A 27,418-nucleotide genomic window follows, 5' to 3' on the forward strand; every position below is an offset into this window, starting at 1 on the left:
GAATGTTGTGTCCATGGTCATTTAAGCAAATTTTTTTTGTATTATTCCTAGATAACCCACAAGATGGCATTGTGGTAAAGCTAGTTGTCAGCTTGTTGCAGTTATCCAAGATGGCAGTAAACCACACTGGTGAAAGAGAAGTTTTAGGTAAACTATGTATCTGAATGAATGTGAGTTTTTTATGTTCGAGTGGTCATCTTTATAATATCCTCAAAATAAGTGAAAGTTTGTCATTCGGATTATTGGAGAAAAATGAGATACCAGCCAAGATATTTTTGCATCTAATTCAGTTATCCCTAAGCAGCTGCCTGTTCATATTTTTCTTCTTTAAATATTTATATAAAATGAAAAGTTAGTGACTTACATTTGTGAATAACTGTTAATTTGAAAATGCCTTATAAATATTTAGAAAGGTTAGAAATACTTCTTTGTAAAGTTAAGTTGCAAAAAAATTGACCTGAAATATTTTTATAACTGTCCACAATTCAATATATCATTTTATATAACAAATGAGAATGAAAACTTTGAGAGCTAGGTTAAACTCACTTATTTAAAAAGCATTTAAGTTCTTTCTTACTGCCATTTGGGGAGAAATCTAACATGATAGCCAACTTTATATCTAGTATAGGTGTTTAGATTTGGTTATCATAGGATGGAAGAATCACATTTAAAGTTAGCTTGAAACTGTCATAACAGCATTGCTTCACTAATAAAAATGAGAAGAATAAGTGGTGCTTATTGATTCTTATGTCTTTCAGTATTGTCTTTCTTAATTTCTCAGTGGGAGCCTAGGATCTCTAGTATATAACCATTTTTGGTAGATTTAATTTTTTTTCTTTTTAGGTGCCAGGGATCAAACCTAAGGGCACTTAACCAGTGAGCCACATCTTCAGCATCCCCACCTTTATAAAAAATATTTTAGTTGCAGATGGACACAATACCCTTATTTTATTTATTCATTTTTATGTGTTGCTGAGGATCAAACCCCATCCCTCACACGTTCTAGCATGTGCTCTGCCACTGAGCTATAAGCCCAGCCATTGGTAGATTTTTTAAAAATTGAAGTATATCTACATATAGAAAAGTACACACCTCCTACTTAGGTAGCTTAAAGAAGTTGACAAGAGTATATCTGTGCATCTATCACCTAGACCAAGAAACATAACCTCAAGAGAACTCTAGAAGCTTCCTTTGCCCTGGGATTCTATTCCTGTCTATAGCACTGCTTCTAGGGATAAACCTAATTTGCCGTATTGGTCCTAAGAGACTTTTATGAGTAGGAAAATTATAGTGGCTTGTACACGTTACTAACATCATATTCACAGGTAAAAGACTGAAAGCTTTCCCCTAACATCAGGAACCAAACAAGATTTTTCACTTTAACCACTGCTATTCAACATTATGCCGAAAGTTCTAACTGAAGCAGTTAGACAAGGAAAATAAATTTGAAGCATCCAAATTGGAAAGGAAAACTTTATAGATATTTGATCCTATGTGTAAAAAATCCCAAAGAATCCAATAGAAAGCTACTATGGAGCTTATAAATAAATTCATAAAAGTTGCCAGGTATGAGATCAACATGTAAAAATCATTTGTGTGTGTAGGTAGGCATTATGGTACACACCCGTAATTCCAGCTACTTCAGAGACTGAGACTACAGGTTTGCTTTAAACTCGGAATTTGAGAACAGCCTAGGCAACACATCAAGACTGTCTCCAAAATAATTTTTTAAGTTAGTCATGTTTGTATTACCAGCAATGAAATATCTGAAAAGAAAATTAGGAAAGCAATCCCATTTAGAATAGCATCTTAAAAAAAAAAAAGAAAGAAAGAAAATACCTCGGGATAAATTTAATCAAAGAGGTGAAAGACATACACCTTCTATTTGTTAGAAGTGAGTCTCTAAGTGTATCTTACAGTGAAAGGGGAGGGGAATTAAGCTTTACTTTTGAAAGAAAGACTATCAAAATATTTGTTGAACATATTTTAGTAAATACCACCATGACTGAGAGTAGGAGGTGTCCTCTAGGATGCTGAAAACATTTTTTATTCATGTAGGTAGTGATAACACAAGTGGAAAAAAATATGTGCCTCTGTAAAAATTTTCACTCAATTGTGTTTTTAGGATTTGTGGACTTTATGTATGTGACATCTAAAGAAATTTTTGAATTTTAGAATTATTACACCCATACAATGGCCATAACTCGATTTTTATTCTTAGTATCTGTATTCTCTTACTAGTTAATGTATCTCCTGGAAGTGATTCTATAAGGGAAAATATCTCTTGCCTACATGGACGATAAGTAAAGGAAATTATATAGTATTATAAGTAAAGGAAATTATATAGTATTTTTTAGACTCTTATAATCTCTTCACAGTCTTTGAAAACACACTTAAGGGGCTGGGGAGATAGCTCAGTCGGTAGAGTGCTTGCCTTGCAAGCAGAAGGCCCTGGGTTCGATCCCCAGCACCCTAAAAAAAAAAAAAAAAAAAAAAAAACCACACACACACACACACTTAAATCTTGAAACATGACACGATAGCACTATGTTTTGAAATTAAACAATTTTCTGTTTTATATACGCTCTCTTGACTGTAACTCTACTGAAATGGAATTTCTGTATGTAGAGGCTGTTGGAAGCTGTTTGGGAGAAGTGGGTCCTATAGAGTTCTCCACCATAGCTATACAACATAGTAAACATACATCTTACACCAAGACCCTTGAGTTATTTGAAGATAAGGAACTTCAGTGGACATTAATAATGCTGACCTACCTGAATAATACATTGGTAGAAGAATGGTGAGTATTTCTGTATCTCTTACATCTGAACATACTGACTTAATCTGACATTTAAGATTGATACTTCATGTAAATTATCATTTCCAATAACTAAGACTTTTAAATACTTTTTTAAAGTCTGATGTATTTCATGAAAAGCCTTGTATTTTTAGTTCATATAATCATTGACCCTGCTGTGTACCAAGACCTTGATGACTAGTGATCAGAATTCCAGACAAGAACTGTGTTAAATTCTAGAGAGAGTAGATCAGGCAAACCAAAAAGATCAGGTAGTTCCACAAAGACAATTAAAATAGAGGAATTTAAAGGTGACATTTCATTACTTGTCTAAATCAGAGGTGCCAACTCACCTTTAGGCTGAGCTTTATTCTGGTCATATAGAAAAAGTTTCATATCCCTGAAAGTTTTAAGGTAATCAGACAAAATTTTCTATTTTTCATTTATTCTCTGTGCAAAACAAATTGCAAAATACTATGAATATTTCAGTTTACTGGTGATGAGATTAAACCCCCATCCCATTATTTATTCTTTGACTGATTTACCCATCACCACTAGTTTGGGAGTTAAGTTTAAAGTGTTTCTCCTGAAAACAGGCATCTTTCTAAGTTGAATGTGTGTTTTGATTTTGTTTCTCTACCTCTCTCCTCATCCTGCCTGCTTTCTTTCTACTGTGGACTTAATGGACTACTATCTTTTTTTGTTTTTGTTTTTGTTTTTGTTTGTTTTGCATTAAACAGATTGACATAGTTTCTTTCCCACTTTCATTATAAAAATTTTCAAACATATACCAAAGTAGAATTTTAAATATCCATGTATTCGCCTTATAAATTCTGATCATCCTTATTGTTCATTTATTAATCCATGTCATTTTTTTAAAAAACATTCCAAACATAACTTCCAAAGTATTTCTGCCAGAGTTAAAATTTTTAGTTGTAGATGGACACAATACCTTTATTTTGTTATTTAGGTTTTCTTATGTGGTGCTGGGGATCAAACCCAGTGCCTCATGCACGCTAGGCAAGTGCTCTACCACTGAGCCACAACCCCAGCCCTCTGGCAAAGTTTATATTTTCCTTAATATATACATAAATATATAAACATATATGTATATAAAATATATATATTTAGTTGACAATGGACATTTAATTTATTTATATGTGGTGCTGAGAATCAAACGTAGTGCCTCACACATGCTAGGCAAGCGTTCTACCACTAGGCTAAGACCCCAGCCCTGGGCAGAATTTTTGAGGAGAGATTTTTTCTGCAGGAAATTTGTTTGCATTGATTTATTTGTTAATCTGTAATTGTTTTCTGAAAAAGATGCAGAGATATTAGTGTGACTTAATATGTAAAAGTTTTTCTTTCTATAGGAGGAGAAAAAACATCATTAGGTATTGAAGGGACTTTAACATACTTTGAATCCTAAATAGCTGGTCTGGTAAAGTTTCTTTGAGGAAGTACCTTTGGACTTGATCTGAGGATCAGGAATCAACTATAAGAGAATTAGGTGTAAAGCATCCCAAACAGGTATTGCTACAATGCAGATATGCTTTGGTATAGTGAAGGAACAGAAAGAAGCCTGGTATGGAAGAAGATGGTAGGAGATGAAATTAGAAAGGTAGGACTAATTCTAATTAGGAATCTGAATTTTATTTGAAGTATATAAAGAAGCCATGGAGTTTTAAATAGAGTTGTATCCATGATGCAGCTTACATTTTTTTCTGTGGTTTTAATATGTCAAATGGATTTCACAGGGGCAAAATTGCAAACAGAAGATAAGTTAAGAAATGATTGCGTGGGCTGGGGATATAGCTCAGTTGGTAGAGTGCTTGCCTTGCAAACACAAGGCCCTGGATTCAATCCCCAGCACCGAAAAAAAAAAAAAAAAAAAAAAGACAGAGGGGAAATAATGGTGATTTTGATTATGGTGTCAGGTGTCAGTAATAGAGATGAGAGACATGAATGGAACCAGGATATGTTTTGAACATAGAGCCAGTGGAATTTACTAATGAATTGAATATGGAGAAATGAAGACAGAATTTATATTTAGGGTATTTCCTCTGATGTGTGTGTGCGTGTGTGGTGGTTTTTTGTTGTTGTTGTTGTTGGTGGTTTTTTTTTTTTGTTTTTGTGTGGTACTGGGGATTAAACCCAGGTCCTTCTACATGCTAGACAAATGTTCTACCACTGAGCTTTAGAGTTATAATTAGTAGTTGGTTTCATCCAGACAAACTCACAAATGCATGGAAATCAATTTGTGTTCATGATTCTCCTCTTTTGCCTGCCTTCCTCTCTCCCCTCTCCCATTCTCCTTCCTCTACTTCAGTAGACTTCCTTTCAGTCATCTATTAATTTGTATTTGATTGGTTCTTTATGTTATCCTACCCTTCCCTCCTCCTTTCCTTTATTTTACTCTAGCTTCTGCATATGAGAGAAAACATTCAACCTTTGAGTTTCTGAGTTTGGCTAATTTCATTTGGCATGATGTTCTCCATTTCCATTCATATACTGGCAAAAGCCATAATTTCATTCTTTTTTATGGCTGAGTAGAACTCTACTGTATAGATACACCACAATTTCTCAATCCGTTCATCTATTGATGGTTGATTCCATCCATCATTTAGCTATTGTGAATTGTGCTGCTATAAACATTGAGGTGGCTGTATTGCTGTAGTATGCTGATTTTAGAACTTTTGGGAAAATACCAAGGAGTGGGATTGCTGGGTCATATGGTGGTTCCATCCCAGGTTTTTTGTGGAATCTCCCATACTTCTTTCCAGAGTGGTTGTAGCTAGTCTACAGCTCTACCAATGATGTACAGGTGTACCTCCCCCACCCCCTCTGCCCACCTCACTACCATTTATGGTTCTTTATATTCTTGATCATTGCCATTCTGATGGGAGCCAGGTGAAATACTAGTGGAGTTTTGACTTGCATTTCTCTAATTGCTACAGATGTTGAACATTTTTGTGTGTTTTTGGTGGCCATTAGTGTTTCTCCTCTTGAGAAGTTTCTGTTTAGTTCTTTTGTCCATTTTTTGGTTGGGTTATTTGTTTTTCCGATGTTAATTTTTTTTTTTTTTTTTAGTTCTTTGTACATTCTGAACATCAATCCCCTATCAGAGGGGTAGCTGGCCAGGATTTTCTCCCCTTCAGTAAGCTGTCTCTTCACACTCTTAATCGTTTCCTTTGCTGTGCAGAAGCTTTTTAGTCCTTATGTCATCCCATTTATTGATTTTTGGTTGTATTTCTTGCGCTTTGGGGAGCAGCATCTGTTTTAAACCAAAAAACCTAAAAAAAAATTCTCTTAATTTGATAATTATCATTACATTATCAGGTTATAATCATCAGGTTTTGTGACATGTTTGTCATTTGTTGTGTTTATAGTACTTTTGTACTACAACCCTCATTTTCCTAGTTTTTTTGTTATTTTTTGTTTCTTCGGTTTTATAAAAGAGAAGGACCTTCACTTTTTTAGTAGAGGTTTTAGATATCTTTACTTAATGATTCTCAACTGGATTTTAGTCACAAAAAGTATGTCCCTACTACTATTTGTTTAAAGTTTTTGTTTATAATTATTTTTTACCATTCTGCTTCTTCATAAATTATTTGTCCCCAGAAAAAAATTTTTAATCAGAATATTATTTTCTTAGGTGAATTAGATTTTGTTATTCTTATTACTTATATTTATTGGATTTATTTATATAAATATTATTTATATTTATTGTTATCTCCAAGTATTCCTTTTTATGAGTCCCTTGAATTTATGGTCATCACATGAACCTTATTATATTGAATGAAGAGATTGCTACTGCAGTGATTAGTAATTCAAGTTTAATGAAGGAATATTAAAAATCCTTTGCCATTTTTACTTGGATATAGAATTTTGTAGGTGTAAAACTTTGTAATGGAAATTTAAGTTTTAGTTTTTAATTTTTTTCAGTGGAGATTGCTTAACATTCAAGATTAATAAGTAATCTACATGTGTTTTTGTGTTTTTCAGTGTCAGAGTTCGATGCGCTGCTGTTACCTGTTTAAAAAACATTTTAGCTACAAAGACTGGACATAGTTTCTGGGAGATTTATAAGTCGACAGCAGATCCCATGCTCGCCTATCTACAGCCCTTTAGAACATCAAGGAAAAAGGTCTCTTAAGTAATAAATATTTATTGAATATCCACTATGTCTAGAATAGTTCTATTTAATTTGAATTATGCATGTCAACTCTCTTAAAATACTAACGTAATACCACTTTGACTTTCCTAGGATTAATTTAAGCTATACTTTTTGAATCCAGGGGATTTGTCATTCTTTTTTATGACTATATGAGAAAACTGATATAGATAACCTAGACAAGTAATGGTTGATTTGGGCATAGGGAAAATCTTAGTGACATGCCTTTTTGTCTTAGGAATAGAAATCCTTTTTATTACATCAATGCTATTGATTCTTGCAAGCAGGCATTTATTTCCATAGCAAGTTAATGTATCACAACTCTGTAGAATATAAGATAACCTAATAATCTTATAATAATAATAGTATAATAAATTAATAATATAATAATAATATTCTCCCTTTTTCCATGTTGATATCATTACGAGGTTCTACTAAAAACACTGAAGGATATTTAAGAACTCCTGCACCTCCTTTAATGTAAATGTATTTTCTTTCTTTTATAGTGACTCAAATATATAGTTGAATTTCTGCCAATTAAATTTCAGGGCATATACTCATCGTTAAAGTAGTACCTATAAAGTATCATAATTTTGGTCTTACTAAAATTAACTAATAATACAAGCTTAATTAATGAAACTAGTGAAACAACCATTAAAGCACTGTAATTTTTTGTTTTTTACTTTTGCTGTGTTTTTTTTTTGTTTTGGTTTTTGGAGTACTTGACATTGAACCCTGGGACAATCTACAACTGAGCTACATTTCCAGCCTTTTTAATTTTTTATTTTGAGTCAGGGACTCACTAAGTTTCCCAGGTATCCTCCTCAATGTTTATGGCATCACAGTTTATAGTACCCAAGCTATGGAAACAGCCTAGGCATTCCTCAACAAATGAATGCATAAAGAAAATGTGTGTGTGTGTGTGTGTGTGTGTGTGTGTGTGTGTGTGTGTGTGTGTGTGTGTGTGTGTGTGTGTGTACACACATACAAAGAAGAAATTCTTTTACATGGATGGAACTGGAGATTATCATACTACATGAAATAAGCCAGTCCCCCCAAATTAAAGGTTGAATGTTTACTCTGAAATGCAGAAGCTAATCCAAAATAAAGGAGCAGGGCAGGGGTGGGGAGAAAGAGAGAGAGAGAGAAAGGGGGGAAAAAGGGATTGGGAATCTCATCAAAAATAGAGAAATGAAAATGAAATTCAAGATTCACAAAGAGTGCTCTTTTGGGGTCTGTAGTCATAGTTGCAAGTTGCAGATAAATGAAAGAGTTTGTAAATAAAATATTTATGATTATATAAAAATTGTTGGTTAAATTTTCCTTTCCTGTTTTCTTTCATTTTGTAGAGTAGGTTTCATTTTGTAGAGTTGGTTTTCTCACTTCACATCTTACTGTTTCATTTTTGTCTATATTTTATTATTGTATGGCAATTTCCATTACTTTACAAATTAGGACATTTTGAAATTAAGATATGCATGATTCTTGTTTCTGTTGCCAATAAAATTATATGTGCTTCAAAAAAATACAGGAATGATCAGTAGAGTAAATGAAGGGGATTGAGAGGAAGGAAGGAAGGAAGGATGGGAAAAGGGAAGAATATTAGAATAAATTTGTCTGAACTGTTGTATATTCACATATAAATATAGCACAGTGAATCCCAACATCAAGCATATCCACAAGATGCCAATTTTTAAAAAAAACTATAAAATTTCAGAAAGATCAGTAGAAAAGAAAAGGAGGGGAGAAGGGAGGAGAGGAGTGTTAGGGACTGAATTAGAGCAAATTATATTCCATGCTTTTGTCATTATGTCAAAATGTATCCTAATGTTTTTATAACTAAAAAGAATCAAAAGTTTTTAAAAAGAATAGCAGATGCAGAACTAAAACTCCATGGCCATTAACTCTGAGTATCCATTCCCTCCTCCTCCCAGCCCCTGGATCACACTCCGCTTTCCTTCTGTAGGAATTGGACTTCTCTAGGCGCCTTACATAATATGGAATCATTAAAAAAAAAAGGCAGAAAAATTCCTGTTCCCCTAGAGTATGTTGATTTGTAGTAGAAAGCACTCCTGCCCTGAATAGACTTTGCAACAGGAATAAGGGACAACTCAAACGAGACTTTGTGAACTGATGGCAAAGTTAAATAGAAAAATGATTTTTAAAAACTTCATTTTATTTGAAATCAATTTTAAATTGTAGAGTTGGGTGGTTTTGTACATGAGACAGATGAAGCAGAGAACTGGTGATATGTATAAGATGTGCTGCTAGTAAGAGAATGAGGGCAGTTGAGCGCCAGCGGCCGCGTTTGCATTCCCAGAGAGATATCCTTTGCTTCTCATATGTAATGCACTTTAAGTTTATTATTTAACAGTGAAAATGAGTCATACAGAGGTTAAGTTAAAAATACCTTTTGGAAATAAATTACTGGATGCTGTTGGTTTGGTACCTAGCAAGAACTTAACATGGGGATTAATTCTTACAAATGGAGTATCAGGAGATATGAATGTTCCTCATTTGATGTCTCTGGCATCTCATCTTGCATCTTATGGCTTTTTTTTTTTTTTTGCCTGAGATTTATATATGGGTCTTAATATTGTACATAGAATAAGGCATATAAAACAGTTTTGAATTACCTAAAGACCTCAAGAGAATACAGACTTGCAGGTGTTTTCCTTGGAGGTCGTTCAGTGCGCTCAAGAGCAGCTGCTTCTGTAATTTGTCATATTGAGCCAGATGATGCTGATGGTTTTGTTCAAGGTCTCATTTGTATTTCTTATCCACTGCACCATCCAAAACAACAGCATAAACTCAGAGATGAAGATTTCTTTTGTACAAAAGATCCTGTACTGTTTGTGTCAGGTTTAGCAGATGAAATGTGTGAGAAGAACTTTGGAGAAAGTGGCACAGAAAGTGCAAGCTCCCAATAAAATCCTCTGGATTGAAAAGGCAAATCATTCCATGGCAGTGAAAGGACAGTCAACAAATGATGTTTTCAAAGAAATAAATATACAAATTTTGTTTTGGATCCAAGAAATTACTGAAATGGACAAGAAAAGATTGTCATTTAGTTAAAAGCCATGTTATTTTGAATACAAGTACAGTTAATTTGATAAAGAACAGTATATCTCTCAACATGCGACATTTTTCTAACTAATGTTCTTTAATGTTGCCCTATTTTTGAAACACATTTTAATTGTGAAATTAATTCATTACAAAATGTCTTTTGAAAGCGCTTTTATAGTTGTATAAAGATAATGTACAGATATTAAAGGTGGTCTAAATATAATTTATTTTCGCTAGTATAGTTAAGCTTTGGAAAAATTAAATATTTGAATTTAGTTACCAAAAAAAAAAAAAATATATATATATATGCTGCTGGTGACAGGGCTGACAGTAGAACCCTGTTTCCTGCTGCCTAGACCAGTAATTTTTTTTTTAACCATTCCACTCTGCCTCTCATATAAATAAATTTTTAATATAAAACGGTAACTGTTGCCTCTGGATTTAGTTTTAAGTACATTTATTTTTATTTGGAAACCTATTTATAGCTAGATAGTCATTTTACACAGGAAAGGTAAAATAACTTTCTGATTCTCTTATTTATACTTTGTGATTCTAGTTTTTAGAAGTACCCAGACTTGATAAAGAAAGCCCTTTGGAAAGCTTGGATGATACAAGTCTTTGGATTCCTCAAAGTGAAAATCATGACATTTGGATAAAGACATTGACTTGTGCTTTTTTGGACAGTGGGGGCTCAAAAAGTGAAGTTCTTCAATTATTAAAGCCAATGTGTGAAGTAAGAAGATTAACTAATCTAACGTTATTCCTTTGGTTTTTCTTTGCTTTTCCCATTCTCCTTGACTTCAGTGTACATGATTATGACCTGTGTAGCTAAGAAAAGTATTCTGGTATTGCACATCATCTCCATTTGTCTTCATGCAGTGTCACCCACAATTATCTACTATAAATGCATTTAATTAGGCATCTTTGGCCCTAATAGCACAGTAGTTTTCAGGTTTTGAGTAATAACACACTAGATGAGTTCTAAGAAGTGCCCTGAACTATTTGTCACTAATGATAATTATAATATTATTGATGGTAAGTTATTTATATTAACCAAAAGTCAACTGTAATTTTCTTGGTTTACTTCTGTTAAGAGCAGTGTCATTTACTTTTTTTTTTTTTTTTGGCCATGCTGGGGTTTGAACCAAAGGCCTTGTGCTTTTGAGGCAAGCACCCTACCAACTGAGCTATAGCCCCAGCCCCTCTGATATGCTTTCTTGAGTGAGTGAAGGTTAAGGATAGCAGTTAGAATTGCTTTTTCACTTTAGAATGTACAGTACAATTCATTTCAGTAAAGAGTAAAGTTATGTACTAAATCAAATAACAATTTTATAGTTTTCATGGGGCTGAGGTATATGTAGCTCAGTGATAGAGTCTGTGCTTGTCATGTGCAAGGTCCTGGTTTCAATCCCTAGCACCAAACTAATTTTTTTAGAGTTTTTTGTTTTTTGTTTTTTTTGGTGGGGGGTGGGTACTGGGTATTGAATCCAGGGTCACTTTTCCACTAAAAAAAGGGCTGGTGAGCCCTTTTTATTTTATATTTTGAGATTAGTCTTCCTAAGTTGCCCAGCTGACCTCAAACATGTGATCATCCTGTCTCAGCCTCTCAAGTTGCTGAAATTCGAGGCATGCTCACCACACCTGACTTCTTAATAGAATTTCAAAATCAAATGTGTAATTCAAAACACAATAATGACTGTAATACATAGAGGTTAACTTAATTTATAGTACTGTCAAACATGATTTAACCAAAATATGAGAACACAATATCTGACTAGGACAAATATGCACCAATTAAGTAAGACTTATTGGTGGAGAAATCTTTTGGTAAAGCACCTACATTAAAAGAAGTTTAAAAAGCAGTCCTTGTTTTCTACTGAAAAAATAGTGTCAGGGAATAAATCATCCCATTTTCTGTAATGCTACAGTGTGCTCAGAGCAGTTCATCAGAGTGGTACCTTGGCATATGTACAACTTATTTCTCATTGGTGAACAAAACTAAGTTTTTTATAATATAAATTTGAGCCAAAAGATAAATGTTCCAAACACATACACACTGATTCCTACTACCTTAAATTTTTTAGTTCCAAAATTGACTTTTTGAATTGTCTTTACTTAAAAGGGAAAAAGTGTACAATTGGTAATCTACATTCTGTCTTGTGTGTGGAGTGTGATTAATAATAATGGATATTGAGTGGTGATTTATTTGTATGATGAATATGAAATGTGATGAATGCTAAAAAAAATGTTGGTTACTATTTTAATGTGCCACACCTATTAAAGCTCTTTTCTGCATTCAGAGGTATACCACAAATATTGACCTAAATTTTATACCTAGAAATTGGTCTTTATTAAAAATAAAAAATTTTAGTATGACATGCTCTTCACTGAGTATAGAAAATGCACAAAAATCATATTTTCAGCTTTTCTCTTGAACTTTTCATACCCTTTCGCCCTTACATCATGTCAGAAAACTGTTTCTGTTATTAATAACACTTTCTAACTCTGAAATTATACTTAAAATGTCATAATTTTATTTATAAATTAATCCTCTTTCACCAATCTTCTTGATTATACAACTGGAAATGAACAGTTGTAGTGTAACTAACAGATATATTTGATATAGATATACTAGCCTAGTTTTTAAATATTACCTGGTACATGGTTTTTATTTATAAGTCAGCAACAGGGAATGGAAATATTAAGTAATGTGTTACTTTTAGTCAAACTATTGAGTGGATGTTTTGTATGTTCTAGGTGAAAACTGACTTTTGTGAGACCGTACTTCCTTATGTGATTCATGATGTTTTACTCCAAGACACAAATGAATCATGGAGAAATCTGCTTTCTACACATGTTCAAGGATTTTTCACCAGCAGTTTTAGAAACTTCTCACAAACAAGTCGATCCACAACCCCTGCAAATTTGGATTCAGGTATTCTGCTACATTGTTAATGTTTGTACTATTAACTCCTCAGCTGTAAAGAAAGATAGATCTAAGTTTACATATCATCAGATACTTTTTGGGCTTCCTTCTGTAACTCTAAATTTATTTTCTTAACTAGAGAATGAAGATAAAAAGTATACAAGTTTTCTACAAAACAATGTTTGTAAAGCACTCAGGATAATTCTTAATATTTAGTACTCCTTCAGTAAGTTTTAGATATTAATAATGGGGCAAATAATTAAATAGTTGAGTATGTCAGGCAATGTCCTTAGCACTGGTAGTACAGATGTAAACAAGACACTCCCTGTCTTGCAATGGAAAAAGCACAAATAATGAACATATATTTAGATGTTATAGTAGAGATATGATGAAATTTTCATATTGTAGAGCTCTGGCCAGTGTAATTTTAAAAAGCAACCTTATTACAAAATCATACATATTTACTGTAGAAAATGAAAAAATAATAAATTACTCATTCCGTAATTTAAGATAACTACATTTAACATTTTGGAATATATTTTCCCAATATTTTAAAGCAGAAATTATATTTTATTTACTCTTATTTCCCATTTTTCTTCCATGTTATGAAATGAGTATGTCTGATGTTAAGAGCTTAATAGTGGGAGAAATTCCACTAGGATTTGGGTACATATAATACATATAAGCATAATTGAAGGACTGTCATGGGTCAGTTTTTCAAACCTAAATTTTAAGAATGATACAGAATTACAGATCTCCACTGTTAACTTCTCTTTCATATATACTATCAATTTATTTTATGATTAAACATAAAATTAGACAAAACTTACATATTATACTATAAGACCAGTACACTTCTAATAACAGTATTGATTTAATTTGCTATTTCATGGCAACTAAATGACTTTCCCCAGCCTTACTACTGTTCCTATTATTTCAGTACAGGTCGTGATCACTCAGTTCTTTTTCCATTTTTATTTCTGCAGTCTTCATTTGACATGGCTCTGATGTCATTTAGACTTCATTTTGCTAGACTTTATCTTTTATGCACTTTTTTTTCAATTGATTAATAGCAATTACAGATCTTTTGGGATGGAACTGGAAGTCATTATGTTAACTGAAATAAGTCAGGCACAGATAAGTACTGCACTTTCTCACTTACGTATACAATCTAGAAAGAGTAGATCTCATAGAAGTTGAGAGTAGAATGGTGGTTACTAGAAGCTGGGCTGAGTAAGGGGAGGGAAAGATGGGGAAAGATGTGGATGCTAACATACAGTTAGGAATACGAAGTTCTGGTATTCTGAACCATAGGATCACTATCCATAATGTACTGTGTGTGCTTTTAAAAAACTAGAGGAAAGGGATATTTTCACTGTAAAAAAATGATAAATGTTGAAGGAGATATGTTTACTCTGATTTGAACATTATTCAATAAATTCATATATTAAAACATCAAATGTTATCTCATAAATAGGTATAATTTTATGTGTCAGTTCTAAATGAAAAATAAATCTATTTGGAAAAATATAATAGACACAGTTGCCCATCCTGTGGCTCTACTAGAATATAAATTATTCATCAAAATTAAATAGAGTATTTTACTTAACTTGAGTTATCTTAGGGTTGTCAAAATGAAAATCCTAAAGTGAAATCTTTTAAGACTTTGTCAGCAATCTTCTATTTTTAATTGGAAATACAGATATAAGGGATCTACATTCATGAGTAAGCCATTTGAAGTTTAAATATTATGTAATTAAAAGTATTATTAGAAAAATTTTATTACATAGTTCAATTTATGCTACAACTATTCAAAAGTAAAATCATCCAGTTTTATCTGTATAGAGTGCCAATATTTTTATTATCTTAAATAAAAATTTGAATACCACATATAAAATTCTGTTATTGAGAAGGGAAATAAATATAGATTGCTATAAGATTTAAATTGTTAATCTTTTTTTTGAGATCTGTAAGTCTCACCCCATTTACTTCCCATGTGCCATCTCAAACTCACTTGTCAAAAGATAAAATTTGCATCTTCATCCTTTTTGCTTGGTTTCTTTTTTGTTGTGTACCTCTTTAATGAATGACACTCAGTTTCTGAGGCCAGAAACCTCTTAACATATCTCATCTGATTACCAATCCTGCCAATTCTTCATTGTAAATAACTTTATTGTGTCCCTCTTTCACTATCAATCCTTATTGTTTTCTAGTCTGTGGTTCAGCACAGTTGAAATTCTTTCATAAGTTCTCCATATTCTTTCCTAATTTCAACCATCTCAGATACTGTTAATATTCCCTAGTATGTTGTCCTTTCCTTTTTTCCTGGAGGACCATTACTTTGATTTCACATTTCACTTTTCTGCAACACTTTTCTTAATTCAGGTGAGCATCCCTCCTGCAGGTATCCGCAGCATTCTATACTTTCCCTCAAACCATTTCTCATCCTGTGTTGAGAATGTCCAGGCTAGTCATTGAGTTCTGTGTAGTCAAAAATAGTCCATCTTTTCAATCCACATACTTAACAGTCATCTGATGTTTGACAAAGGTGCCAAAAATATATCTTGGATAAAAGAACGCCTTTTACACAAATGGTGCTGAGAAAACTGGATAGCTTCTTGTAGATAAATGAAACTAGACCCCTGTATTTCACCCTGTACAAAAACTTAAAATGGATCAAAGATTTACTCATTAGGCCAGAAACTGTACAACTGCTAAAAGAAAACATAGGGTCAGCTCTCCATTACAAAGGTGTTAGCAATGACTTCCTTAATAAGACCCCAAAAGCACAAGAAATACTACAACCAAGAATCAATAAGTGGGATGACATAAGGACTAAAAAGCTTCTGCACAGCAAAGGAAACGATTAAGAGTGTGAAGAGACAGCTTACTGAAGGGGAGAAAATCCTGGCCAGCTACCCCTCTGATAGGGGATTGATGTTCAGAATGTACAAAGAACTAAAAAAAAAAAAAAAAAATTAACATCGGAAAAACAAATAACCCAACCAAAAAATGGACAAAAGAACTAAACAGAAACTTCTCAAGAGGAGAAACACTAATGGCCACCAAAAACACACAAAAATGTTCAACATCTGTAGCAATTAGAGAAATGCAAGTCAAAACTCCACTAGTATTTCACCTGGCTCCCATCAGAATGGCAATGATCAAGAATATAAAGAACCATAAATGGTAGTGAGGTGGGCAGAGGGGGTGGGGGAGGTACATCATTGGTAGAGCTGCAGACTAGCTACAACCACTCTGGAAAGAAGTATGGGAGATTCCACAAAAAACCTGGGATGGAACCACCATATGACCCAGCAATCCCACTCCTTGGTATTTTCCCAAAAGTTCTAAAATCAGCATACTACAGCAATACAGCCACCTCGATGTTTATAGCAGCACAATTCACAATAGCTAAATGATGGATGGAATCAACCATCAATAGATGAATGGATTGAGAAATTGTGGTGTATCTATACAGTAGAGTTCTACTCAGCCATAAAAAAGAATGAAATTATGGCTTTTGCCAGTATATGAATGGAAATGGAGAATATCATGCCAAATGAAATTAGCCAAACTCAGAAACTCAAAGGTTGAATGTTTTCTCTCATATGCAGAAGCTAGAGTAAAATAAGGGAAAGGAGGAGGGAAGGGTAGAATAACATAAAGGTAAAGGGATGATCAGTAATGTAGAAGGAGATCGAGAGGCAGAGTGAAGTGATGAGTATGGCAATGTAATACAGAATGAATTTTAAATCATTTGCATATTACAAATATGCCACTGGGAACTTCACTTTTATGCATAGGTAGAAAGAACCAATGGAATATAAATAAATAGAGAAGTGGAAAGAAGTCTAGTAGAGTAGAAGAGGGAAAAGGAGAGAGGGGAGGGAAAATGGAGAAGCATGAACTAAAATCACATTCGATATGCAGATGAGTTTGTCAGGATGAACCCAACTATTATGTATAGCTGTAAAACTCATATAAGAAAAAAATAGTCTGTCTTATTGACGGTTGCATACTGAACACCTAGCTTACAAAAGCTCTTGATTTTATTGAAGCAGTGAATTGGTACCTTTTCAGAGAGAAAATGTAAATTTCACTGTAAAAATCTCAGTTATATTAATCATTGTTTTTTAAAGAGAAAAATGCCATTAAATTCCATTTATTTATTCATATTTATTAAGAACGAATTTTGTATTAGGTACTATACTGTGTAAAGTGAGACAGAGACACAACCAAGTCTGAGAAGAGATTTCTTTCTTTCTTTGTTAGAATCAGAACCCTTTTTCCGATGCTCTTTGGATAAAAAATCACAAAGAACAATGCTAGCTGTTGTAGACTACATGAGACGACAGAAGAGGTAATGTAATGACTATTGCTTCTTGAGTTTAGGGATTTAGAAATCTAATTTGTTACTGGTGGCCAAATTTTAACCTAATGATTTTAGGTGAAGCTGTTGGAGAACATTGTATGTAATTGGTTCCTTGTATTAATCCATATTCAGGATGATACTTTGGTTAAATCAGTGTCAGAAACTCTCAGTCCCAGTGGTACCAGTAATGGTCTTATCTTTGCTATATCATGCAGCCTCTTGGGCTTTAGTTTATTCATCTACAGAGATAGGGGAAAGGAGCAAGTGATTTTACCAGGTTACTTTTAATTATGTTGCCCCACTTTATTTATTTTTCCATTTCTGGGGATTGAATTCAGGGGTGCTGTACCTTGGAACTACATCCCAGCTCTTTTTATTTTTTATTTTGAGACAGGATCTCACTAAGTTGTCCAGACTGACCTTGAACTTGTGAAGTCCTGCCTGTGTCCTAGGTAGCTGGGATTACAGGTGTGCACCAATTATGTTGTACTCCTTTTAACTTTTCCCATTTCTTTTAGTTTTTAGAAGTAGCTAATGTTGTATGAATGTCTCTTATATATCGTAAGATATAAGTTCCTTTACTGTATGCCATAGTCTGTAGTAACATTTTGGGAGAACAGAGTTTATTTTCCTGATAGGCGCAAATTATTTAACCTATACTTATAAAGTATCTTTGTTCCTGTTATTTCTCATGAGGAGTGTGTTTGTGTGTGTTACTGTGGTTTGAACCCAGTGGTGCTCTTCCACTGAGGTACATCCTCAACCCTTTTGATTTTTATTTTGAGACAAGGTCTTACTAAGTTGCCCAGGTTGACTTTGAACTTTGCATTCTTCTTGCCTCAACCTCCTGAGTTGCTGGGATCATCCTCATGTGCCATCACACCTGGCTTCATGAGATTTTAAAGAGAATATAACAATTGCTAGGATTGACCAAAACTCTGAAGAAATAATACAGTGGGTCTGTACAATTATCCCTAACTTTGAATAGTTCTGTTGATGATTTTTCAGTTTGACAATGGTATGAAAGTAGTAGCATCTAGACAAAACCTTTGAATTTTGATCTTACTCTAGTCTAGTGATAATATAGCATGATCCTCTTGTGGAGCTGTCATGAGGGTGACAGCAGTGCAATCACGAAGGTGAACCATTGATACTCCACAGCGTGTTTTGTTACTAAGCTATGAGTTCAGTAGGTTGGCTGTATTCAGTGCATTTTACTTAACAATATCTTCAAATTATGATGGGCTTAATAGGGCATAACTACTGTAAGTCAAGGAGAATCTGTAATTTGAATATGTAGGAATTGATGTCTCATGAGTGTGTATGGTGGTATGACTGGTTGGTAAGGAGTTGGGGGGAATTGTAAAAGAATAGAACAGTTGTTTTTTTTTTTTTTTTTTTTTTTTTTTTTTTTGGGGGGGGTACTGGGGATTGAACCCAGGGCCTTGTGCTTATAAGGCAAGCACTCTACCTACTGAGCTATCTCCCCAGCCCCTAGAACAGTTTTTAAAGCAAAATGCATTTACATCTTAAAAAAGAATTCCTCTTTGTTTCAATACTTTATACCATTCTGCTCTACTCATGGAAAAAGAAGTGTTTTAACTTTTGGTGGTCTTCAATTCTGTTAAGAAAGTGACTGATTTGCTTTATTGTTTTGTACCAGATTCTTTTCTGAGAAAACCCATTCAAAACTTCAACTGTAGGTAGGAGCATCGTGGTGCTGGGAGGCAGTTTCCACCTTGAAGTCATTCATTTCAGATTTATCGAAGTGAAATGTTGTTGATGTTGGCAGGACTTGAGAAGATAAAAATTCTTCCTTTTTAGTATATTTTATTTTTATTTGACACATAGCAATTGTACAAGATCAAAATTCTTAATATTCAGTTCTAATTCTCAGTAAGATCTTTAAAAACGATTGTTGAGAAAATGTGAATGGGACATAGAAAATAACAATAAGGACCTGTGAGCTCAAGTTGAAGTCTGATACTTACAAGCTTTGTGACCTGTACAAATTATTTGGTGTCTTTGAACCTGTTTATCATCTTTAAAATCAGGCTAATGTCTACCTTGAAGTGGGGGTTGGTTTGTGGTAATTAAAATAGATAAAGTATGTAATAACATACCTGACATTAAAAAATGCCAGCAGCTTTCTTTCAGTGGTCAGATTGACTTCTCAGAAATACCAACTGCAGTTAAGGAGTTGTGTAGAAGACAGTTTATTCCTTAGTTTTACAAGTTTTATGTAATCATTTCAACTGCTCTCTGATGTATATTTTTTTGGGAATTTATAAATGAGAAAAATAGGAAACTGAGGCTGAAGGAGTTAAGTTGCTGAAGATCTTACAACTAGTACTGGGTGCTACAGCTTTCTTTTTACCTAACTCTGCTCTTCCAAAGCCAGTGCTCTTAACCACTACTTTGTCATATCTTTATGTTAGTTTTGTAAAATATACTATTCTATTTTCCCAGTTCTCATCTGCTATTACTACCATGGGAGATTTTTATTAAATAACTCACCTTATGCAGTAAACTAAAGAGAAAATGACTGTAGTAGGAAAGACTTGTGATTGTGACTTAAGAGAGACAGAATAATTTCATTAAATTATCTATATTAAAGGATGTGTCTGTGTGTGTGTGTGTGTGTGTGTGTGTGTGCATGTGCACACATGTGCATTACCAGCTGTTTTATGCTGCCTATTCTTAGCTAATGGCGCATGTATTTTTTGGTGGAGGGAAGGCATGAAGTTCAGATTTGTATGGGATGATGGGTTATAGCTTTCAGCATCTTCTCCGAGGGGTTTGTGATCCGAAAGATTAAGGAACTAGAGTCTCCATGCCATCTTAGAATGTTTATAACTATTTATTAGGGAAATACGGTTTTCAGGTATTTGAATGTAATTTTCTGTGTAACTAGCAGCTACTCCCAGTGTGTTATACTATATCATTATGCTTTTCTTTTAATGTTGAAGTTTAAAAAATGGATAACATGGTTAATATTTCTTTAGACCTTCAGCAGGAACAGTATTTGATGATGCATTCTGGCTGGATTTGAATTATCTGGAGGTTGCCAAAGTAGCTCAATCTTGTGCTGCTCACTTTACAGCATTGCTCTATGCAGAAATCTATGCAGATAAGAAGAGCATGGATGATCAAGAGAAAAGGTAATTCAGTTTAGAAGTTTTGGTTTTTAAACTTGATGTTGACATTGTTTCAATAAAGATATATAGAAAAGATTTATTTTGGTGCCTCTCCTCATTTAAAAGACATTTTAGGTAGACATTTCTGTTTTAAAGTGAAACAGCAATAAAATTTTAAAAAGTAATTCCACTCTGAGATAAATAGAAATGTTTTATTATATATTACAAAAATTATACAGATAGTAAACTTTGGGAAGACAGAGGCCATTTTTATTTTTCTCTGTATTCCCCTAATCAGCTAGCATTGAGAACATAATATAATTGATCAATAAATATTTTTTAAATGATTGAATTTATCCCTAATTTCAGTTATGCTAGATTTGCCACTAATCCCTTAACTATTCAGTATCTATTTTACTTTTGAGTATAGAGTAATGTGACTCTTTTCTGTGACCAAAGAAATTTCATGTCTGTGTTATCTGTCCGTATTTCTACTAACTTTATGAGAGCTCTCATGAGAATCTCATAAATACAGTCCTAGAGCATGGTGAAAAGTAGCCAATAAAGTGGGAGAATAAAAGTGCACGCTTTATTATCCCAACTGCTCTCCTTAAATCTTTGTTTATGTGAAATAGCCTAGTGTTTACTTTTATATTTAGCCTCACTTTATCACCAATCATCCATATTAAGAAATGGAAATATCTAAGAGGTATTGTGTTGACACAGTTATCATTCTTGCTACCAATAATTTTTACTTTAGATTGTCAGTAAGCTAGTAGTGTACTTTTTATACTAAGGAAAACCAGGAACCAGAATTCAGATCCTAGTTCAAATGTAATTAACTTAGTAGACGTGGACCAATTTCTTAACTTATGGTTTGATATTTAATTTATGCTTTTTAGTTGAAAACACACAATATGTGGACACTGTGTATACTATGTAATAGATATTTTCATGATCACTATAAACTTATGAAGACAGGCATGTTGTCCTTTAGGTAATGAGTAAGAAATGGATTGCTGTCTATTCTTAAGAGTATTACCAATTTTAGTAGAGTCTGCATACTTGGTAGTAGTAATTACACTTTGAATGTGTTTTAGTTTCTTGGTCCTGCAGAATAGTATTTCTTACCAATCAGGAATGAACAAGTTATCCCTTCTAGGAGTATAAATAGAAGCACCTATTAGTTTGATGGTAAGTGATTGTATGGAATGTTGCAAACTTTTGCAGAATTACTCATTTCTGGTTTTTTAGTAGTGCTAGAGAATTGAATCCAGAGTTTTGCACTTACTGGGCAAGTACTCTTGCAACAGGACTATATCCTCAGCCCCAGGTTGCCTAGGTTATTTTGGTTACCATTAGGAGAGGTTTACTATTGGCTTTGATAGTCTGTTTTTAGTCCCCAGAGGTCTGATGGGAAGAGGAAGTAAAAGAAATGAAGTGTATAGAGGTTAAGAGATGTTAGTTTTCTTCCATGACTCTGTTAGGTGAGCTGAAGCTTTGTAAATCTAAAGTGGCCAAGAGTATATTTGTACATAAAATACAGATTAACACTTTACCAGTGCTGTCAGGTCAAGAAAATTAATTGCTCTCTCAAATATCCTATTTGGACTGTTTAATAACAAAGTTCCTCAAACTTAGTATTCCGGATACAGGTAAAGTTTTTTTTTTTTTTTAAATATTTTTTAGTTGTAGATGGACATAATGCCTTTATTCTACTTATTTATTTTTATGTGATGCTGAGGATTGAACCCAGTGCCTCACACATACTAGGCGAGCATATTACCACTGAACCACAACCCCAGCCCCTGGGTAAAGTTTTTTTTAACTTGCTCCTGAAAAAGTGTGGGATTTCATTGATAGTGTCCCTAATTGTTTGAGGAAGAAACTCTACCAAACAAAATTTTGACAACAGATATTACTTCACAGCTTCAGTCATCTTAATAGTCTTAGATTTAACTTATTAATTTGGTGTAAGGGTTTAAGTAGCGTTTCAGATTTCTTAATTTTTATCAGTTCATCAGTGTTAAATTATGTCTCATTGTGATCTTAATTTGTATGTCTGTGATTGTTAATTAAGTTGAAACTTTAGGTAAAACCACTAACAGAATATTTAAGAACTGATTTGGGAACATCTCTATTTTTAAACAGGTTTGTTCCTTTATAAATAAGTGTGATTTGGCATATAACCTTCCCAAACATGATGATTTTATTAAATGTAATTATCATCTATGGAATTAACATTCACAAATTTCTTTTCAGTTCTAGGTATAAACAATAATCTCTTTTAAAGTATAAATGGTTTGTTAGTTTTTTTCCTACCTCCATTAGTTTTTTTTTTCCCTGTCCAAGTCTATGGTTTCTGTATTCAGAAGCCTCCAAGTAGTATGTTCTCATTAAAAGAAGTACTTCTTTTGATAAGCAGAAGTCTTACTTTTGAAGAAGGAAGCCAAAGTACAACTATTTCTAGTTTGAGTGAAAAAAGCAAAGAAGAAACTGGAATAAGTTTACAGGTAAATATTAGAGATTGTAATGTTTATAGCAATGTTTAATCTTGTATTTTGATTATTATTTTTTATAGTGATGTCATTTGATTGTAGAACGAAGTTACTCTTTGAGCAGATAATCATCTCTATACATTCATGGTTTGAAGTTAAGGTCTTCAAGTAAACTGACCTGAAATCTAATCCTGACTCTGCCACTTAGTTATAGAATCTTGCACAAATTACTTAACCTTTCTGACCTTGAGTTCCCTTATCTGAAAGATGGAAGTAAAACCACCCAACTCATTGGGTGAGTTTTTATTGTGTTTTTTTTTTTTTTTTTTTTTTTTTTTTGCATGTACCCTGTTCATTTTCTGTATATCACTTGTAGTTTATAATATATATATATAAAATTATAATTTTAATATATAATACATATATATGTACTTGTTCATTGTCACATTTCCTAAAATCTACTTTCAAATTGACCCACCACAGTGTCTCTTAGTCTCACTAACTTGCTGTGGTCAACTCACTCTTTTACAACAATTTGAGCTTCTCTACCTTGCTTAAATTTTTTATCTTCACTTTTCTGCCTCTGCTTTCAGCTAGCCTCCTACTTATTGGAGAAAATAGTTGGTATAGATAGGAAACCCACCATCAAACATTTAAATCTCCCTGCATGTTCCCTTGTCATAACCATCTGTCTTATTAAACTAGAGAAATAATTTCTCCCTTTATCTAGTGCTAATCCTTCTTCCTGTACTTTTTATTTGTCTGCTCTTTCTCAGAAACTTTATTTTTTAATATGCTGTGCTGCCTCTGAACTATATTCTAAACATTTTCAAACCTCTACTGTTAAATATTTCTCTCACGAATACAAAATACCTTCCCTCTTCCTGGTATGTTCTTCTAGGGTGGGTGGGTGGGTGGGTGGGTGTGTGTGTGTGTGTGTGTGTGTGTGTGTGTGTGTGTGTGTGTGTCTCTGTGTGTGTGTGCGTGTCTCTCTGTGTGTGTGTGCGTGTCTGTCTCTCTCTCTCTCTCTCTTTCTCTTTCTTCCTCCCCCCCTTCACAACCAAACTTTTTGAAGTTGTCTATATTTGCTGTCTCCATTTCTTTCCTTCCACTCATTCCTCAGAAATAGCACTTGCTAATATCTTCAGTAAACTTCATGTTGCCAAGTCTGGTGTTAATCTTTCATTGCTCTTTTTCCTTAACTCTTCATACTATCAGTTATGCAAGGCTTTCCGATGGACTTTTTGGAGTATCTTCTCTGTACCAGGCATTGTACTAAGCTTGGGTACTGAATGTTTCAACTTTGAGGACTTGACTTCATATTTATGAATAATAACGGTTGGATTCTTATTATGAGACTACGCCTATATTGGCAAATTCGAATTCAGTAAATACTTCCCAGAGTAGGACATAAAGGCAGTTAAATTGGTTGATTAATTTTCTCTGCAAAACAGCTTCTTTTTCTATTTTCATTTTTATTTTACTGGTAGTGTTTTAAATAGAATCAGTCTTTCTTATGTAAATTTTATAGCAAAAATTTGAGTAAATCAAACAATTCTTAATCCATATCACATTTTACAAACTGTGATATAGTCTTGGGTGTTTTTTTTTTTAAAGAAAAACTCATGAATTTTATCCTTGCCAATTTTAGTTTCAAGAGTTCAACTTTGTGGAGCTTCATTTTTATGCATATAATTTTATCTATTGACAGGATGGGTTTTTTTTCTGTTTTATTTTCGCATCAGATAAAGCTTGCTAGGTTGGTATTTATTATCTAATTCAAGAAATTTTGATCCATTCTTCTAAGGTAGATAATGATAATTTTGTCATCTGGGACCAGCCTGCTGTGGTGTCAGTCTATATCTGTAGTATATATTTGTTTTGTTGTTGTCATTGTAGAAGGACAGTATGCCTTTATTTGTTTTGTTTTATTTTATGTGGTGCTGAGGATTGAACCCAGTGCCTCACGTGCTAGGCAGGATCTCTGCCACTGAGCTACAGCCCCAGCCCTACAGTATATATTTGAATATTATTTTATTTTACTTTTATAGTGCAACATTTAGAGTTGAGAATTATGTGTTGATAATGATGCAACTTAAAGTTTCCTAAATTTATGAAGTGACTTTTCCCATCTCGTTTTTGTTGTATTTCTGTTTTAAGGATCTTCTGTTAGAAATCTACAGAAGTATAGGAGAGCCAGATAGTCTGTATGGCTGTGGTGGAGGGAAAATGTTACAACCCCTTACTAGGTAAATCACATTTTTCTATATAATGGTATAGTAATTTTGTCCATGAAGGAGTTCTGTGCACATAGAACCAAGAGATATTTTTACAACTGTTTCTTATAGACTACGAACATATGAACATGAAGCGATGTGGGAGAAAGCCTTAGTAACATATGACCTTGAGACAACAATCTCCTCAGCAACTCGCCAGGCAGGAATAATTCAGGTATATTTTTTTTCTTGGATTTTTAAAAATGCCACTAGCACAGTGCTAATAGAATTTCAATAAGTCAGTGGAATATTTTCACAGCCAGATGAACTCAAGAGATGAGATTGGAAGTTACCTGTTTTATAGGCTTTGGGCTAAAAACTGAGGAATACATAGGAAAGCCAGGTAGGTCATTAACCTAAAAGATAGTTTAGGTTTGTTAATCATAATTTTTGTTAGCTAACAAAAGACATTTCTTGAGTGTGTACATTTGCCAGGTAGTATACCTAGGGCCTCACATGGAAAAATCCATGTATACTATTTCTCATAGTTTGCATTGGAATTGGTTTCATTTCTGAAGTAGTCACTTCTATTATTAATTTAGTCAATGATTGGCTCTTTAGTCATTCTTCCATTAAATATTAGAACCCTATGAGTTCAATTTTAGTGTTTTTGGGGAAACATACTAAGCAACATTTTGGGACTGTAAGTATATCATTTAAGTTTTTTGGAGTTAGTTTTATGTTTGTTAATTTTTTATTTCTCTAGTTTTCTGTTGAGATCATTAATTATTAAAAAAAAATTTCCATTTAGGCCTTACAGAATTTGGGACTCTGCCATATTCTTTCCATCTACTTAAAAGGGTTAGATCATGAAAATGAAGAGTGGTGTGCTGAACTACAGGAACTTCATTACCAAGCAGCATGGAGGAATATGCAGTGGGACCATTACGATTCTTTTAAGTAAGAAAAAAATCCAACTTTAAAAAAAAAAAATTGCCTCTTTTCTAGTTCTAAATAACTGTTTTTTATTTTATTCTACTAATGTAACAGGAGTTGTATTTTCTGTATTTTATAGATTCTCCAAGCTATGCATTCCTAAGTAAGATAGCAACAAACAGTAAACAAAACTAGACCTGAACTTCCCTCTTTTTTTTTTTTTTTTTTTTCCCATTAGCACAACTCCACCCCTCTCCTCAAATATTTTGGGAACTAGAAATATCAAAGGTATTTTTTAAAAATATTTTTTAGTTGTCAGTGGACTTTTATTTTATTTATTTATTTATATGTGGTCTGAGGTTTGAACCCAGTGCCTCACACATGCTAGGCAAGCACTCTACAACTGAGCCACAACCCCAGCCCCTCAAAGATATTTTCTTATGAGAATTCATTGACTCACTTTTTCTTGGATTGAGGAATCCAAAGAAAGGCATAGGTATTTCTCTTTTCACTTGCTGCTACAAACATTTTAATCATATAGTACTTGTATTGGCTAGATGGTATACAAAGGACCAATTATCTTTATGCATGAATTTTTTTTATTAAAAGATGCTTAATCACTTATCCAGGAACATAATATTTGTCACTTGTGTGTCGGGTCACCATATTTTTTATTTTATTTATTATTATTTTTAAACCCATGGGCACTTTACCTCTGAGCTACATCCCCAGCCCTTTTTCTTTCTTTCTTATTTTTTGAGACAGGATCTTACTAAGCTCCTTAGAGCCTTGCTTAGTTGCTGACACTGACCTTGAACTTGCAATCCTCCTGTCTCAGCCTCCTGAGTCGCTGGGATTACAGGCAAACACCTCCACTCCTAGCACCATATTTTTAAAATTATAAACCAAACAGCTAATCTAATAAAGGATTTCACATTTATATAACATAGACACTAAAAAATGAAATCATATTTAATTGCATATTAAATTTAATAATTTAATTAGAATGCCTTTCAGATTTCAAACTATAAGATTACTATAAAATTCTGGAGATTTGCTCTCAAATGGTTTAAACATTTTGCAGTATAAGTTGGGTCCTGCTTGTGTCAGTATATGCCACTCTCTCATTTGCCATCTTTCAGCCACAAAGGTCTTCTCTGTGTTTTTTGATCAATCCATGATATGCTCACAGAAAGGCCTTACAGATATATATTCTGCTTTTCTCCATGTGGGTGGCAGTTTCTTGTCATTCTGTCTTTGGTTTAGTAATGCCGTATCTTCAGATAGACCTTT

The 27,418-nt window shown here is 33.4% G+C and overlaps 1 protein-coding gene and 1 pseudogene across 2 annotated transcripts in view; both read left to right on the forward strand.

Moving 5' to 3' along the window:
• Nucleotides 1–27,418, forward strand: part of ATM (ATM serine/threonine kinase) — a 143,107-nt gene that overhangs the window by 67,326 nt on the left and 48,363 nt on the right. The window contains 11 exon segments of the mRNA XM_079101572.1: nt 52–147; nt 2,629–2,800; nt 6,803–6,944; nt 10,594–10,770; nt 12,795–12,972; nt 17,239–17,326; nt 20,344–20,499; nt 22,901–22,988; nt 25,134–25,222; nt 25,322–25,424; nt 26,001–26,149. Of these exon segments, the coding sequence (XP_078957698.1) occupies nt 52–147; nt 2,629–2,800; nt 6,803–6,944; nt 10,594–10,770; nt 12,795–12,972; nt 17,239–17,326; nt 20,344–20,499; nt 22,901–22,988; nt 25,134–25,222; nt 25,322–25,424; nt 26,001–26,149 (1,438 nt within the window).
• LOC306639379 (testis-expressed protein 30-like) lies at nt 7,939–10,558 on the forward strand (annotated as a pseudogene). Its single transcript has one exon. The product of its transcript is annotated as a testis-expressed protein 30-like (transcript).

This window comes from Sciurus vulgaris (assembly GCF_902686455.1).
Source record: "Sciurus vulgaris genome assembly, chromosome: 11".
In the NCBI taxonomy this organism is placed as follows: Eukaryota; Metazoa; Chordata; class Mammalia; order Rodentia; family Sciuridae; genus Sciurus; species Sciurus vulgaris.